Source organism: Podarcis melisellensis, assembly GCF_964234715.1.
Source record: "Podarcis melisellensis genome assembly, chromosome: 3".
Taxonomy (NCBI): Eukaryota; Metazoa; Chordata; class Lepidosauria; order Squamata; family Lacertidae; genus Podarcis; species Podarcis melisellensis.
In genome coordinates, this window is record NC_138530.1 from 46,939,394 (window position 1) to 46,957,567 (window position 18,174).

At 38.1% G+C, this 18,174-nt stretch overlaps 1 protein-coding gene across 6 annotated transcripts in view; it reads left to right on the plus strand.

Annotated features, from left to right (window-relative positions):
- Window positions 1-18,174, plus strand: part of SIPA1L2 (signal induced proliferation associated 1 like 2) — a 76,448-nt gene that overhangs the window by 20,508 nt on the left and 37,766 nt on the right. For 4 of the 6 annotated variants that reach the window (XM_081906762.1, XM_081906763.1, XM_081906765.1 and 1 more), the window contains exons 3-7: window positions 4,118-4,251; window positions 8,015-8,203; window positions 10,390-10,564; window positions 11,392-11,495; window positions 15,647-15,724. In XM_081906762.1, coding sequence (XP_081762888.1) covers window positions 4,118-4,251; window positions 8,015-8,203; window positions 10,390-10,564; window positions 11,392-11,495; window positions 15,647-15,724 — 680 coding nt within the window. The remainder of the gene's footprint in view (window positions 1-4,117; window positions 4,252-8,014; window positions 8,204-10,389; window positions 10,565-11,391; window positions 11,496-15,646; window positions 15,725-18,174) is intronic. The other 2 variants (XM_081906766.1, XM_081906767.1) reach the window with 1 other exon arrangement.

Sequence of the window (18,174 nt, forward strand, 5' to 3'; positions counted from 1 at the left end):
TGGGACTGAGCAATGGGAGCTCACCCCATCACGGGGATTTGAACCGGCGACCTTCTGATCGGCAAGTCCTAGGCTCTGTGGTTTAACCCACAGCGCCACCCGCGTTCCTGTCTGCATGGTATATATGGACTATGAAGTAACTTTTAATGTTGATTCTTATTCATGGTATGTGGTGTTAGGTGAAATACATTAAGAACATGATCCTTCTTCCTCTGTGATGGGCAACAGAATGTAGACAGAAACCCCATGGGAGATTGAAAGCTTCTAGGGTCCCTCTGGACCAGACAAGATACAATGCTATAAGCCTCTCACAGAAAACTGAAGCTATTTTGAACCTTGAAGGCCTAAGCCTGCCCACTGGAGACAGCCTCAGCATGGATGTCATTGCTGTAAAAGGGCTCTCCAACACCACAGCCAAGATTACCTCCATCAGCTCAGAAAGGGAGGTAGTAGTTCAGCCAGGTAGACAGTACACTAAAAGCACAGGCGGGTTTGGAAATAGCTGAAGGAATAACAGCAGGATTATTTAATGTTTTCTAGAAGTAAGTCCCATTGACTTCAATGGCATTTATTCACAGCCTAAGAGAATTTGAGCTGTGTGAACTCTGGACAAAAGGAATGCACCAGAAAATGATGTATCAGTTAGGACTCATCAAAGGAGGTCAGGTTTGAGAAAGGTACTCAAGCAAGACTGTAAAGTAACTAGTAAATACTTTTCATTAGTTTTAGCCATATTTGCCCCATGCTTCAAGTAGGTTTCCATGACAGCTACCAAAATTTCAAAATAAAATCTTTAATTAAAATGTGCAATCATAAGCTAAAAGCAACAATTCAAAATGGAAAATATAAAACAGTAAGTAGAGGAAAACATTTAAAATTCAAAAAATGGAAAAGTAAGGTTCTGTGAGTACTCTTGAGGTATCGGTTAAGTTCAAAGAAGAAATGGGGATTAAATTTCCCAGTCCTACTGCCAGTGAAGGCAAAGCTAGAAGGACAATATATTCAGATTATTTCTTATTAAACAAATAATTGCTTGATTTGGGGACTTGCATGTGTATAAATAGTCAGATTTGGCAAAAAGAAAATTCTGTCTGTCCACCTTCCAAAAATGTGGGAATTCTTTATTTTAGACCCATTGCGACTTTTTTTGAAAAAAAAATTGTTTTGGAATATAATCTGTGTAAACTAAAACCTACTATCTTAATAGAAACTATGTATACAGACTTGTCAGTTATGAAATGTCAGTTAAAACACATTTGACTAGTCTATGAAAATAGTCACAATGACATTTACTGCACTGTCAGTTTAACTATCCTCTTAAGAACTGTGCTCATCCATGTATGTCATCTCTTACTTCCATATAAGTGAATAGCAGCTATTCACTTTGTGTAAGAAAAAAATAAAGTGGGCAAAACCTTCAGACAGTGGGTATCCCAACTTCTAACATGAGAAATCTAATAGGTGAAGCAATATTCAACCCCCCTCCTCTGAACAGCTTCTTCTCCCCTCCTCTTTAGTCCTATCCCAGGAATATATTTTAGGAGGCTCTAGGCAATGTGGAGCTCCCATTCTGCCTGCACTTCTCCTTAACATGTAGGGTTTGAGGGAGTGGGAGGATTTGCATCCCTTGTTCTGTCTCACCCAAAAGTCTCAGTGTCCTCCCTCAGTCATTCAATCAGAGTAGGAAAAATAAGTTGCAGGAAGGATTACAACTCAACATCTCCTACCCTTCTCATCAAACTTAAAAGGATGTTAGCTAGTTTTGAATACACATAGGTTTTGACCATATTTTGTGGGGGCTTGGCAGATGCAAATAAGAATTCTGTTTAGCCAGAAGGCTAGATGCTACTCAGGCTCACCTTATTAATGGCATTACTATGATGATAAATATGAGTAGTAAGGAGCCCTGTGTGTAGAGAACTAAGCCTTGGTTTAAAAGAGCTAAGAAGGTTGATGCAAGGGGCTTGCCGTAGTCCAGTGGAATGTTTCACTTCTTTCTCCTTTGAATGCCATATCAGTACAGTGGTACCTCATATTACATATGCTTCAGATTACATAGGCTTCAGGTTACAGACTCCGCTAACCCAGAAATAGTACCTCGGGTTAAGAACTTTGCTTCAGGATGAGAACAGAAATCGTGCTCCGAATGTGCAGCAGCAGGAGGCCCCATTAGCTAAAGTGGTGCTTCAGGTTAAGAACAGTTTCAGGTTAAGAACAAACCTCCGGAATGAATTAAGTACTTAACCCAAGGTACCACTGTACAGTTCTTGGCACTTTCTCAGTTTTAAAGGCAAGGTGCATGTATGACTTATTTGACTACTATTCAAGAAAAACAGATATTCCCCTTCATCAAATTTGTGATGTGTTTTGCTGAGTTGTAACCTGCAGCTCAGGGAAACACTTCATGCATCTGATGAAGAAGACAATAGTCCACAAAAGCTTTTCCCATAATACATGTTTTAGTCTTTCTAGTGCCGTAGGGTGCTGAATAACAACTTAGTTACTAAAACACTTGCGTCTAAAAATATCAATATCAAAGGAACATTGGATAGCAATAAAATGTCTTTTGACACAGAATATATTTAATACCGTAATTTGTATCAAACCCCACTTTGCATCAGATGGGGATGGGTGGATAGGACTGGGCAGAAATGTCCCTTCACCAGCTTTGTCATCCTCCCAATGTCCAGTGCCTGGAGAGAGACACCAGCATCATTCTGCTGTTGTGGTGCTCCCCCCTTTTGCCCTCTAAATGTCTGAGTGGGGCATTGGCTCTAAGCTCTTCCCCAGTTCCAGGTTGCCCCACCGCACCAAACTTCTGCTGCTGGGGAAGAAGGGAAGTTTGGATTCCTTTCTAAATAAATATTGCAAACACAATCCAGCCAGAGTTAAGGACATTTAAATACCACTGGCCTCAGTGAGGCTATTAATGATGTGCTTGATTTTCTTTCTTACTCTGTGTCCACGGCCATAGGCAGTATGCTTCTGAATACCAGTTGCTGGAAATCGCAGGGGGCTGGGCAGAGTTCTGTTGTGCTCAGCTCTTGTTTTCAGGTTATCAATGGGTACCTCTTTGGCTACTGTGAGAACAAGCTGCTGGACTAGATGGGCCATGGGCATGACCCATCAGGGCAACTCACCTGCCAGTCACATGTCAGTATTATGACATCAGAAGACTGATGGGTGGATTGTCCCACCTACTTGTCCGAATCCCTTGCTTGGTGTTCCCAAACTTGGGAACTACAGTGCAAGCAGTGTTGCCAGCTCTCAGCTTTGCAAGCCTCTCTTTGCTGCATCTTTCCACCCCTGATGTGTGAGGTGGAAAGGAACAACATGGGGCAGCTTCAAAGAGCAGTGCTGGTAGCGAGAGTTGGCTTTCATTGGATGGAAACTGCTTTTTCCTCTTTGAGCAAGGCACACTCCTCCTTACCATCACATGCTAGATGATTGGGAGCATGCCTTGCTCCAGCAAAGGAACTGTCAGGAGCTAGTGGGCCAGATGGGGAAATTTTAATTCTTAATTTTAATTATAAGTAATTATTAATCTTAATTATAGTTTGGCACACAGTTTGGAAGTTCCCTACCACCCACTTTAAATCAATAGGGTTTAAATATTATTAACTTAGGTTGGATTGTACTTTGTGTGTGTATTTAGAAATGTGAGTTTTCCTGTAAAAGAGAGTTAATTTACTTCTAATATAGTTGAAATTACAGTTGCCTCATTTGTAAGGTAAGAGAACCTGATCTGTGGATTGCCATAATTTCATGTGTGCCCAAACATACAAGACTAACAAAGTATTGCTCTGGCATCCCATATGCTGCAGAATAGGTCATAAACTAGTGTCTATGAAAAAATATTTTAGTTATTTGCATTTTTTTTAATGGCTGACAGTTTTCAGCTACAATACAGATCTATGCTGAACAGATGTCCTAACTTGCAATACACTTATTATGCTTTTAGGTTCGTTGTCCTGCCTGCACATAAGACATAATAAAAGTGTAAACAAATAGGTCTGAGGGACTTTCCAATCTCAACCAGTAACATTTATCTGACAAACGAACAGGAATTTGTCAGTCTAATATTTCATTATTGTCTTCTCCTCTTTATGTACAACAGAGCATCAAAACTACTTTGGAACAGATGAAAATTTAGGACCAGTAGCAGTCAGCATCAGAAGGGAGAAGTTTGAAGATGCAAAAGAGAAAGAAGGTTCACAGTTCAACTACCGTGTAGTGTTCAGAACAAGTGAGGTAGGGTTTCTGCCAGGTGTGTTGATAGGTAGTTAAAGGACTTGGGACACAGTCCTATGACACAAATTTGAATAAAATTAACATATGCTTATTTATATGCATAGAAGCAAATTTAAATAGACTTTCAAAGTGGGGGAAATAAATGCTGGGGTTGCTGAAAGGGCTTATTCTGAGCTATGGTGGTGTCATGAGGATTTTCTGGGCAATGTATACTGTATTATGCCCTCTGTCCTATCTGTAATCTATTGGTAAGAGCAGGTGTTTGCTTGTATTTTTTCTCCTGTTCTGCCTTCCTTCAGTAATAGAGCCCAAGGTAGCATAAATGTGGTTTCCAGGCAATTTTCCACTGAGGCACTAACTAGCTTAGTTTCAGCAAATTAATGGCCAGACCATACCTTGGGACTTATGTGCTCAAACAACAACAACTAATATCTGTTTCACACATACACATATGCTTACATGTTGTTTTAAAAACTCAGTGCTATCCACACATAACACCTGGCAACCCCAGATTAAAAGAATACCAGATGTGCAGGAAAATACTGGATGTACAAAGCAGATAATTTAGGAAAATTAGTCTATTTTAAAGATGGGAATATGATGCTAAAGCCTGGGACATAGCAGGTGCCCAAGAGTTTTTACTAGTGCTGCAATCTGCCCTGCTGCCCTGTGAACAAAGTTTGCTTTAAAAAAAAATAATTAGAAGAAGGGGAAAGGGTCAGAAGTCTGGGAACTAGTGCAAAATACTCTCACTTAAGCCCTGTGGATCACCCCTTGACAATTCCCCTGCTTTCCACACTGCTCCAGAAAGTACTGAAATATATTCAAAGAGAAATAATAAATTCACAGAGCTTTCATTCCATATATAAGAAGAGATATAATGTGAGCTGACTTCTGCTCTGCTCACACAACTGAACTTCCCTTTCTCCCCCTCATACCTCACGAAATCTGCTCCAGAGGGTCCCCTATCCTCCAGAGCAGATTTGAGGGGTGCATGAGAGAAGAAGAGAAAGTGAAGTTACCCAGACCATAAGATGCACCTAGTTTTTGGAGGAGGAAAACAAGAAAAAAAATATTCCTAATCTCAGAAGCCAGAACAAGAGGGATCACTGTCCAGCGATCCCTCTTGCTGTTCTGGCTTTTGGGATAGCTGTGCAGCCTGCATTCGCTCCATAAGACGCACACACATTTCCCCTTACTTTTTAGGAGGGAAAAAATGAGTCTTATAGAGCAAAAAATACGGTATGTTGAGAAGGCAGAATCCCATTTCTGTTTCTGCATGTGGACATGTAGGCACTTGCAAGGAGAAACAGGCAATTACTAGCAGCAATTCCCATAAGCTGCAGTGGCTGGAGAAAGTGCCACTGTGGTTAAAACAAAACCACAGAATCATAAATAATTATCTGTTTCCTTCCTGTTTAGCAGTTTGGTGTAAATTAGATGTATACTACATCTTGGTTCAGCACACTAGATGGATGGGAGCTATGGGTGATTCCCCCAGTTTATTACTAAGAGTGAGTGATACATGCTTTTTGCTGCCTGACAGTCTGGTGATGTTACTCTGTTCTGATAGAGAGTAAACTTATTTTGCCCAGTCTAGATTGTAAGAAATATAATATCCCATGTAAGAAATATAGTCTTTAATTATTGTTATTAATTGATATACTGCTTAAGGTCCTGATGACTTCCAAGTTGTTTGTAAGTTGTTTATAAAACTTAAAACCAATTGTACAACATTGATAAAGTACAGAATAATTAAAGATATGTCATAATTAAAATATGCAATAAAACAATCACATTAAAACAGCACAGCAATTCAAACAAGAGAATCAGGTCAAGAAATCAAGATAATGTTTGTGTAAACAGGTGCATCTTCAAAAGCTGGTGACATGCCAATATAGATTTCAGCAGGGAGTGCATTCCAGAATTCTGGTGCCACCAATGAAAAAGCTTGTCCCTGCATCACAAGCTGATCAACATTAGGCCATGTTCTTGTGTGCCCAGGTTTCAGAGTGATCTATGGAATTGGCAGGAGAAAGGGGGCTACTGTGTCCCTGCTCCAGGATTTGAGAGTAATTACATCTGAATATAGCCAGCAAAGAGTGAGATTAATTTGGGCAAATATACCCTAGTCTTTTATACAGCACCTGTCTCTTACAGAATTCTGGAGAAAGTTAACGTTCAGAATGACACAGATGAAAAACAAACATTTTTCTAGGGAAAGAAGTAACATAACACACATACATATGTGTGTGTGAGAGAGATCTTGCCAGTATAATCCAGCAACTCTACCAACCCACAATCTCTGTTTTTTCTTCCTATTTTATGTACTGTAACCCTGATTTCCATTATTATCTTGTTTCTGTTCATGGGGTTAACAGTGGGAAGTCCTTTGTGAAGTGCCACCTGTGAGGAAAGTCTATTCATGTTTCCAAATCTGTGTTCCACTGGGTTTGACCTCAAGTTATTGTGCCTTTCTGTACTCTTACCATTTGTGTTCAAATGCCTTTTCAATTTTGTAATTGCTATTGGTTTTATGTCATTCTGTATTTCATTTCCAAGTTGTCTGATACCTCTAAAAACATTGGTAAATGCCGTTAGAAAGTCCCACTAAATCAAAAGGATTTAGTCCTGTGTGTGTGTGTGTATAGGATTGCAGTAGTTTTACATTATTTTGTGGATGTGCTTATAGATAGATAGAATATGATGGCTCTTGTAGAATCAAAGCATATTGGAGCCTAGCAGTTCTTATGTCAGAAATTCATTTTCCCTATTGAGGAATGAAGGAAATGGGTACACTTTTCAAAAATAAACAGATGGTGAGCCTGAGAATGTAGAAGATAAGTATGGCTGCAGATGCTTGACAGAAGAGGATTATAAAAGTATAAGCAGGCTTGGGAAGAGAGTGGAAAGGAATAATGTTTTGAGAGGGGGAAGGGAGAAAGGGGATGTGACATAGAATTCCTCTTTAACAAAATACTTTAAATGTCTATTTTATTTTGTGTTGTTGGATGTTCTAGCTATTTCTTTTTTCAGTGTACTAACTGTGTAAAGCACAGTAGGGTGATTTGTTGTAAAATAATGGCATGTTCAAGGTTTAAAAAACAATAGCATCTGAAGTTGTAGGAGGGATGCTAATTAAGCCTCAGGCACTTTCTTAGGCAGATTTAACAAACCACATACCAAAATCTGGTTGTCCACCGTTAATTTCAGTTAGAGGTAGTTTTTCAGTTCAGTTTTCCTTCTCTTGTTAATTAATCATGGGAACGGCTGTATATGACATTTGTGATAAATCTTTGTTAAAAGTTTCTCAGATCTTACATTGGCTAGCATACACAGAATTAAAGGATGCATTTTGCCATATAGTTTGCTGGTGCAGTTTATGAAGTTTATATAAAACCTTCTTGAGGGCTGGAAACTGAGCCCAAAGTGATGGTTTCATGCTAACCTCCAAGTGCTATTATTGCTCAAGCTAGTGTAGGTTCCCCAACCTAGCACCGTGTGCCGGATGAATGCATTTAGAATACTCTCTACAATCCTTGATAGTGCAGTTCTATAGAAGTTCAGTCAAATGCACTTAATCCCCTGTCAAACCTTCCCATTCAGCATAGCAAGGTTGGGGGTAAGGCTAGCATGCATGTTCCTACTTCTCCCTACGCAGGTTCAGGCAGTAACAGCTTAATAGAATTTGTATCTTCCTTTTCCTTGTTGAAGATTGTGTTACAATGATAAACATTTAGTAAGACTTATACTCTTGCTGTAGCTTACCACGTTGAGGGGAGCCATTTTAGAAGATGCTATTCCATCTACTGCTAGACATGGCACAGCACGCGGTTTACCTCTTAAAGAAGTATTGGAATATGTAATACCAGAACTGAGCATTCAGTGCCTACGGCAAGCTTCCAACTCACCCAAAGTTTCTGAACAGCTGCTTAAACTTGACGAACAAGGGGTAGGTATTGCATGCCTTGCCTGAACTTGCATGCCTGTGAGTTGTCTTATTGCAGTGTTTTGTTGTCATAAATACAACTGAATTTGATCTGACCTGTCTGTGGAAATGCAGTTAACTTACGATAAGTGAAGGAGATTTTTGAGGAACTTTAACAAAAGGGGACTTTCTGTGTATTTATATTACAGTAAGATAATTTTGTAGGTTGTTTTTACATGTTGTCTTATTTATATACTGCTTCAGATAAAAGTGGTTCACATAAAACAATAAATATACAAAATAAACATTTACACATACTAATCACAAGCACAAATGGCTGTACTTTCCATGGAGGTAAAATACAGTTTAGTAAGCCATTTTTGGTAAACACCCAACATTAGAAAGCTGCATATTGTATTAAAGGGAAAATCATTGGTTTGTCAATCTTTCACCTTTTCAGATTTTCCTTTCCTAATTATAATTAGCACACCTTATTCGCAGCGGCAGTCTTCTTACTTTATGTGGAATATATGATAGATCAAACAGCTGAAATTCTAATTGGGACTATTTAACAAGTTAACACTGCATGAGCAATGAAATGAACATATACTTTAAATTCAGAGTGAATAATGGTGAGATTAATTGGTTTGATAAGGCAGACACTGTTCTGCAAGATTATAAAGGCATAATTGATCATTTTATATAGAAATGCATATATAGATACAGAAAAAAGAGCATCATTTTAGTCAGCCTTATACAAATATTATGAATAAGGTAAATATCCGGCTTCTTCCAAGGAGCTCAGGACACCATATATGAGGATGTCTCATTTTATTCTCACGTCTTGACTCCAAGGTGACCTTGGACCAGTCAACCAGCATTTGAGGTTTTTTCTTACAATCGGCAATATATAATTTTTTTGAAACAAATTAATAAATAATAAACCAATCCGGGGTTTTTGAGCTGGGATTTGTCCCCTTGATTCCTCATTCCATAGAGCAATATTCTTTATACAGCACACCTCATTGATTCAATGACATACATTTTTTATTCTGTAGCCAGAGGATGTAATTTGACCAAATAAGTATTTTTCAGTGTATGTGATTATGAGCCTTGAGCATGGCTGGATATCTGAAAGCAGTACAGGAAGACTGCTGCTTTCTATCACTTGGTTAATTTTTAATAGGAAGAGGAAATGCTAATAGAATGGATGTAGGAACACTGGATTCATCCTATTTTGATACTACTAGAAGTTTTTAATAAAGTTGAAAATAGAAGAGATCAAATCAGTCGCTATGGTGAAAATAATCACTATTTGTTACAATCAATTGGCAATACATACTTACGTTATAGATGGTTTAGTTCACCTGCAATTATTGTCAGAAATAAGCAGGCTGATTGTGTCAACAGTAGTTACAATCTAAAAGGGAACTTGTATAAACTTCACCCCCACCTCCACCAAAATCCTTCACATAATTGGGAAAATAGAGGAAATGGCTGGTATTATTGCAAAGAGGAGGAGAGTCCATTGAACTTCAAGTATCTGAAATTTAAGTTAGAAAAAACAGTATTTTTTTCCTAATGCAAGAGTAACTAATTTGTGTGGTCTTTTTGGGTTGAATATTCCAGAGCTATTAGTACTCACATCTTCCATATATGGTGCTTTCTGCTTACACTTCATATTCTTTACAGACAACCACTTACGAAAGACAAATGGGGAATTCATTCACTCAGAGCAGCAGAAGCTGATGTTCCTGCTTTTGCAGGCAATATCTTAAATTAGCCCAAATGCATTTGCACTGGGATCAACATAAGGTGTCCCATTTTGCTAGATGAAGATGTAGACAGTACTATAGTATACAAAGCAATCCTAAAATCACATTTCACTTCAGAGATTATCTCAATAGGTATAATATATATATTGGCCTCTGAAAAGAGAAGAAAAAACCTTAGAGAGAATGAAGATACTCAGCTGCAAATGATCCAATGATTAATACTGCACAGGGGCTTTGGGAAGGCATGATTTATCCATCACATGCTAAAGAAGTAAAGTTCCGTTAGTGTGCCAGAATTGGCATTAGCTGCTGTTCTGGGGAAGTTTAAATATGTCGACCCTAAACTGAAAAATTCTTACTAGGGTTACAAAATATATCTGTCAGACCCTGTTTTAGAGACTTTTTCTGTTCTGACTAGTTTTTTCCTAATTACAGCTGAGTTTTCAGCACAAGATTGGGATCCTGTATTGCAAAGCAGGCCAAAGCACTGAGGAGGAGATGTATAACAATGAGACCGCAGGACCGGCTTTTGACGAATTCCTTGATCTCCTAGGTCAGAGAGTATGGCTGAAAGGTTTCAGTAAATACCGAGCTCAGCTAGACAATAAAAGTAAGTTTTAATAATAAATTGTAATAAACACTAAAATTATAAAAATAAGGGAATCTGTTATGCCAAAGTGCTTTCCTTCTGTAAATGCAGATTACACAGAGATCACAGAGACAGCATCTACACTGCATTTCCTTCTTCCCTTCCAGTCTGAGCACAGTCACCCTACAGTGGGGCCAGACGGTGTTCCAGGCCTGCATGCTGATGCTTAGGGCCAGAGTCATAGCAACAGATGAGTTTTATCTTTGTGCAGTTGACTACATTCCAACCATGCGGAGCTGTCCAGACACACCCACACTGACACCCATCTCCATCCTCCATCCAGGCAAGCAGGAGGCATCATTACAATTGAAGGACATACTGCAGATGAGGGCATGGAGTAGGACCAGTGAGGGGTGTAGCCTGAAGTGGTAGAGAGGCATTCCGAAGAGGCATGAGGACTGGACAGAGGGGCCTGGAGGGGCCACATTTGGACCTGGGGTTCCTCATCCTTGCTCTAGGGAGACCAGACCCAGCAGCTGGTTTCCTTGTTGAGGAAAACAAGGGGTTACGTAAGTGGTTGTGTTTTGCGTGCTCCGTCTTAGTGGTTGTGCTGCACCCATTGAATGGCATGCAACTTTCACTTGCCACAGGAAATAGTTGAATGCCAAATTACAATAGGGACATATGGCTTGGAAAGGGCTTCTGAAACTATTTGGAATTTATATGGAACTGTCATATTTGCTGGATGGGTTTTTTTTTGCGGCCCAGTGGTGGGGAGGAGAGATGTTTATATTATACTTGAATTTCTGCATTGTCATCACTGACCCACTTGTGGACTTTAATTTCAGCCGATTCAACTGGAACACATTCCCTTTATACTACCTACAAAGATTACGAAATAATGTTTCATGTGTCAACTATGCTTCCATATATGCCCAGTAACAGGCAACAGGTATGTCTCAAACCAGCTTTAGGGAATCATGCATGATTTCTTGTCTGAGAAGTTGTTTGTAGAATGTATTTTTTTTGTTGAAATGTTTGTTATGAATACTCAGTAAAAATTATAGTTGTTATTATTTTAACTTGAGGATTGCATATTGCTTACGGATTAAAATGCTTAGGTTTATTACTTCTGCTTTGACCCAAAAGTTTATTCTGTTAACTATTTTTTTAAAAAAGAGAGAATAAATTATTTCACTGAATTGCCAGTATGCAGTGATACAGATACTTCTGGAAACTTAAATACTTCCTCTCCTACCAAAACAAACTGAATCCAGCCTAATTTTTAATAATGTGCATTTAAAAGATGCAAGTATATGTAATTTGATTTTTCATGGTGTAAGTTTTGGTATTCTAATAACTTAACATACTGCTTGTCTGTTATGCACATAGATAATACAGCATTATATAGCAAATACAGTTAATGTTTGAACATGTACCATTCTGTTCTAGTTTAGAATATTTTGCAGCATTAAGGATGGCTAAAAATGACATTGCATCAGAGGTTTTGTAGAATCCTAATGGTTGCAGTCTTGAATGATTTGAAGTTAATGGGCTTTTGCCATTGGCTTGAATTGAATTATGATTTTCTTTTTGTTTTTGTAAGGTTAACCCTGTCTTTGCCTGTACTAATTGATATAATACTTTTGGCATAAGTTTGCTTTATAAATGGGGTTTAAAAGAAATAGATATTTTTAAATGTATAATATATTCCCACTTCTATGAATTTAATGTGTGAATAAAGTAGCCATTCACAAATGAGATTACTGCTCAGAGTGTAACATTCCACAAGCCAGTGTGTGTAGATAAAAGAAGAAACAACAGTTCCTTGTGTATCTGCACAAAGAATAAGGATTTCTGCAAACATATTTTCAGACTTATTGGCAGATATATAAAAGTTATTTCCTTATCTATGGTGAATTTGTTTTGGGAGAGTAGCTAAAATTGTAGTAGTTAGGTTGTATGATATTAGATTTATACTTAAAGTGGGCAAGTTGAGAATGTGGCAGAACTTGCAATTCTGGAGTTCTAAAAGAATAGCTTCGTAGATGTATAAAAATTAAAATAGTTTTATAATAATTGGCAAATCACTTTCCTAGAAGTGGGTAGGGGTAACCGGCTGTCTTGTTTACCAAACTCACCAAACTAGGATCTCTTTGTTATTTCAACCACTATCAGAACTTTATAGCTTGTTTGGTACTGTTTTAACTCAGGTGTACTTTCTATTGTTTTCAGTGGGAACTATTCCCAAGGCAAATGCCCAGAGGATAGAACGAAGCCTTAGTTGGATAAAGAGAAAGTCTTAATAGTAGACCTGCACAGTTCTATCTAAAGAGAAAATATTGTAGCAACACCTTTTAAAATGGAGCTGGAAATTATACGTGAAAGGCATATAGAAAACGGCTTTAGAATACAGTGGTGCCTCGCAAGACAAAATTAATTCGTTCTGCGAATTTTTTCATCTAGCGAATTTTTCGTCTTGCGAAGCACGAAATCCCATAGGAATGCATTGAAAATCAATTAATGCGTTCCTATGGTCAAAAAAAGTCCAAACAAAGCCAAATTTGGTATAACAAGAGTTTATTAAGTGCTCTTTAAAGTCACACATACTGTAAAGAGCATTTCAAAACTCAAACCCAGAATTTTTTTTAAAAAAACAACAGAGTGGCCCAATGGTCACAGAAAATCATAAAAATGCAGGGGGGAAAAACAAGCTTCCAGATTCTTGCAAACCCCTCCCCAACACCAAGTCCTTGAATTCCAAACACCCCAACCCAAAATCCAACCCCCCCAAAAAAAGTTTTAAAAGCTTAACTTACCAAATGGCTGCAAAAGAAGTTTTGGAAAAGCTTCAAAAATCACCAAAGTCTTTAAAACCCCCCAAAAAGGCTACTATGTACACTGTGTTCTATGAGTTGCTCCTCGAAGTCAAGTCGCAACTGTATTAACGGTGTTAAGAAAAAGGAAACAAACTTGCAAGACGTTTTCGTCTTGCGAAGCAAGCCCATAGGGAAATTCGTCTTGCGAAGCAGCTCAAAAAACGGAAAACCCTTTCGTCTAGCGAGTTTTCCGTCTTGCGAGGCATTCGTCTTGCGGGGCACCACTGTACATCTACGTCAGTACTGTCGACACTAACCAGCAACAGAAACTAGGGTTTCTGATAGGGGACATTTCCAGCCGTACAGCTAGAAATGCCAGGAACTGAACTTGGGACCTTCCGCACACAAAGCGAATGCTCTACCAGTGAACTATGTCCCTTCCGCTATACACCTTCCATATTTGGTCTACCTATGGTTTTGGAGACCATTTTGACCATTTATGATGATAGAAAAAAATCCATCTATCACATGAAGTTAATTATATTTCCATGTAATTTAGAAACACCTAATTTCTTTGTGATCCAGTGCACATGCCCAAGGTGATTAAAGTGATAGGTTAACATATTAAAGTTGTGAACAAGGAGCTTACTGCATTTATTTGCAAATATTTTATTCCCTCCAACAAAAGACAGTATACACTGGAATAACAAAATGTTTGAGAAACTGTAATCTATCTGTGGATGGGTTTAAATTGCAAAGTTTAACTATTGTAGAAAATACTTCTACAAAAGATATACTCAGTGTTGATTTCAAATATTTTTGTTCCTAATTGCAGGCAATGACAATACATTAAACCCTTACTTGATGTTGAATGTTAGTCTTTGTCTCGGTTTTACCTAATCTGTGAGCATAGAAAATAACCTTTTACCTTGATTCACTTCTTCCAGAATTGTATGGTGTTTGTCACCCTCACTATTGTGTTTGCTTGAGCCACTCATTTCACTCTTCAGTTTTCTTACCTTTGCTTATATCTTTACCTAAATATTCCCTAATGTGTCTTCCTCTCTAGACAAACTAAAGCCTGTTCTTGGTTTATCCTCAAAATTTTCCAACCTAGTTCTATTATTTCCCCAGTAACAATCACACCCTTCCACAATGTTTTAGTAAACACTCATCAGTCTTTGTACCTTGGACAGTCTTGGTATATTTAGCAGTAATATCATAGTACCGTATGTTCTATGGATTTCTTTGGATAAAATAATGTGGAAGTTTTCCATATTTAGGTAACATTGGCCTGATTTGCACGTATCACTAAGCCAAACTATGACTTAATTTGAACAAAACAGTGTGCTGATGCACATAGTGAAAATTGTGGCTGCTTAGCTCCTTCCCTGCTGTTTCACTACCAATAGGTAAACCATGGTTTGACTTAGCAAACTTGGGCTTACAGTTGTCTCCCCCAAATCAAACCAAGAACAGTAAGCTGAGAACAAACTTTGGCTACACAGTGTGGTTTGTTTGGAGTGAGATGAACCATGAGCTCTAGTTCATAAGGCTAAGCAAAGACATGGCTTAGCTATTGGTAGTGTTGCTGCAGGAGCAAAGTACACTTCTTTGTTCACACTAAACCATAATTTGATTTAGCGTTATGCACAAATCAGGCAACTGAGATCTGAAGGCCCCCCACATTATTTTTTATGATACTGGATGCCAGTGGTATTTGCACAGCATGGACACTTTTCAATAAAATGTGATAAGCACACTCCAGTAATCAACATTTAGCCAGCCTTAATGTGTAGAAGAAATAATTAATGAATGTTTATTTTCTCTTTCTGTTGGTACCTCATTGCCAAACTATATAATGTAGAATGTACCCATGGAAGTATTCTTGACAAGCTAGGAACAATTCACATAAAATAACAAACCTTTCCCTCTGAGACACACAGGAAGCTAAGATTCAGCATCACAGATAAAGTTGCTGCTGTCCTCAAGGAACAGTCTTACCAGCCCTGTGGTATAGAAATTTTACTTTGTGTACAGGGCTTATCTTGTTTCATCCACTTATCCGAGTCATTTGGGAACTTCCCATCTTAGATTTGAATGGGATCTAGAGGTCTAGCCTCTATGTGTGAATAGGTTTATACATCCATTATACCCCGTATGGTCACTGGCCAAGGTATGTAGCCAGCTACTGTGAGCACTATCTCCAATGAACATTTCATAAAATCCAATTACCTGTGAGCCAGAAATAGGCCACACCAGAACTGTCTGTTGCTTTTTCTAGGAAATAACTACGCCCTGCTTGGTCACTGATCAGGACATCCCTCTAGTTTTAGAGCGAGCAGGAGATCCAAACACACAGGTAATTTTTCACTTTGGCTGCAATATAGGGTGGGGAGTCTTCACTCTGTGTTCTGATCAGAACAGAGGGAGCTACCCACTCTGGTGTGGCCAGTACCACCTCCTTGTATTGGCTTTCCTTACACATCACAGTTAAAGGCTTCTCCTGTTGAACTTTTACCCTTGTAGACACCCTTTCCAGATCATTTCCTTGCAATATTTCCTCACACTTCTGCCATTTGCTTTTGTTATCTTTGGTCAGATCTGATTAATCCAAATCTGTTGTCAAGTTATCTCCTTGTCTGATATAATAATAAAAAAAAATTGAAAACGAGTTACTGTCTTGGTATGTAAGATTAAATGCTTCTTCAGTGTTTGGAATTTTCCTAGTTTTAATCAGGTCTGATTGAAATATGTGATCTTTGTATATGTAAATATTAACATATTATAATACAAACTTACTATGAAACCACTTATTTTATTACTAAACTAAAATAAGCTTGAAGGTTTCTTGTGATGTCTTTTCATTCCCCCCCCATTAAATTGAATGAAGAAAGATGCTTTATGCAATATGACAGGATAGCTTTGTTGCTTTAGCTTGAGCAAGCAATTAAGGCTTACAGAAATAGATTGCTGTGGCTTTAGCTGTCCGATAATGGTCAATTTAGCTTGGGAAGCTTAGAGATGAATAAAAATACGCTAAAGGTGGTGCATCCCATTTCAGATTATCTGGAAAACTTAAAATCACATTTGATTAGCACGTTAGGGAAAACAGAGCCAGTAAAGTAAATTGAAGGGCCACAATTAAGGTCAGATCAGAACTAATACATTATTTTTAAAAGGTGGTAGATATTTCTTTTCTAACATTCTCTTAACTTGATACTATTTCATATTAAAATTAAGTTCATTAATGCTGATATTTTACTGGATTCATATTTAGATTTACCACCCCAAGTAAGGTTGTGATCTACCTTTTTTAAAAAAATAAATAAATTACTATTATCACTGGACCTTACTTCCAAGTAAATATTGTGTTAGAACTAAGGTGAAAACTGTTATTAGGGTCTTGTTGTCAATGTTGTGTTACTTCCTGAACATAATCCCACTTGACCTATGTACTATATTTAAAATTCCAATTGAATTGTATCATTGTTAAGAGTGTGTTGGAAGGGCAGTTGAACAAATAAGGAGAGGAAGGGAAAAATAACTTAGAGATATGAAAACAAGCTCTGTATAATAGTTACATACCATTTTCTTCAGTTTTCAGAACAGTGTCTCTCTTTTTTTCATACCTTTTTCTCCATTCAATTTGCATTCCATTTATACAATCCTACCGAGATCAATGTATTACATATCAATATCATCTATTTAACTCTCCTTGCCTGTTCCTTGCATTTCAATTCCCCATTTATATTTATATGGTTCTATTACTGTTTTTTTATGATGTTGTACAGACCTTTATGGTACTGATTATAATGGTTGTCTGCTATGTTAACTGAAATATTAGTTGTACCTCAGAAATCTCACCCTATTTGCTAACATTTTAAAGAATGAACAAGTTCCAATTTGTTTTATATGGTTAGGTTAATCCAATTACGTTAATGAATATGCTTATGCATGTTGGTGACAAGACTCAAATTCCTTTCAGGAACTATTGATGCCTTTTAAAATAGTTTAGAAAGGTTTATATTGCAAATGTCTGTTATTTATTATTCAACCCAATTAGCACCTAATATCTAAGCCAAGCCATGGCTTGAGGCAAATATGTGGGATCCCAAAGAGGAAATTGTCCATTTTGCTCCTCTCTAGTTTGTTTTGCTGCTGCACTGTGCCGAGCTAAGTTATGTTTTGGCTTAGCATGTCATCCAAACTCAGGAACCTTTGTAGCCCATAAGCGGGCCTTCTAGAGATCCTCTGGAAAAAATCTGTCCTCCACTCAACTAGCTTTTACATGCCTTTCCTCACACAGACTGGAGTAGGCAAAATGTTCATTCTGTTTGTACACTTTCCTGCAGGCATAGCCAATGTGGTGCAACTTCTTTCAGTCTGAGCCAGCATGGCTAATGATCAAGGCTGATGGGAGTTGTAATCCAAATCATCTGGAAGTCACCATGTTGGCTACCCCTGAAGTATTTACTTCTTACTTCTGTTTCCTGATTTTTAATCTGTTACTGTTAACAGATGAATCTGAAATCAAAGGTATTATTGTCACTTTCTGCAACTTTAGAATAATTTGAATATATGGGAAACTACCTCTGATCATGAACTTTTATTTTGGTGATGTGTTAGCAGTGATAAAACTCACTTCCATAGAGCCTTTGGGGGGGGGGATTCAGCATTGCCCCAAGGAGATCATTCCATCGGTACAGTTACTTTTCCTTGCCAGGCAAAATGAACTCCTCCCTCTGCACCCTGTTTTGGGGGCTCTCCTGACTCTCCCAATCAGATATGGGGAGGGCATTGGTGTGAAGG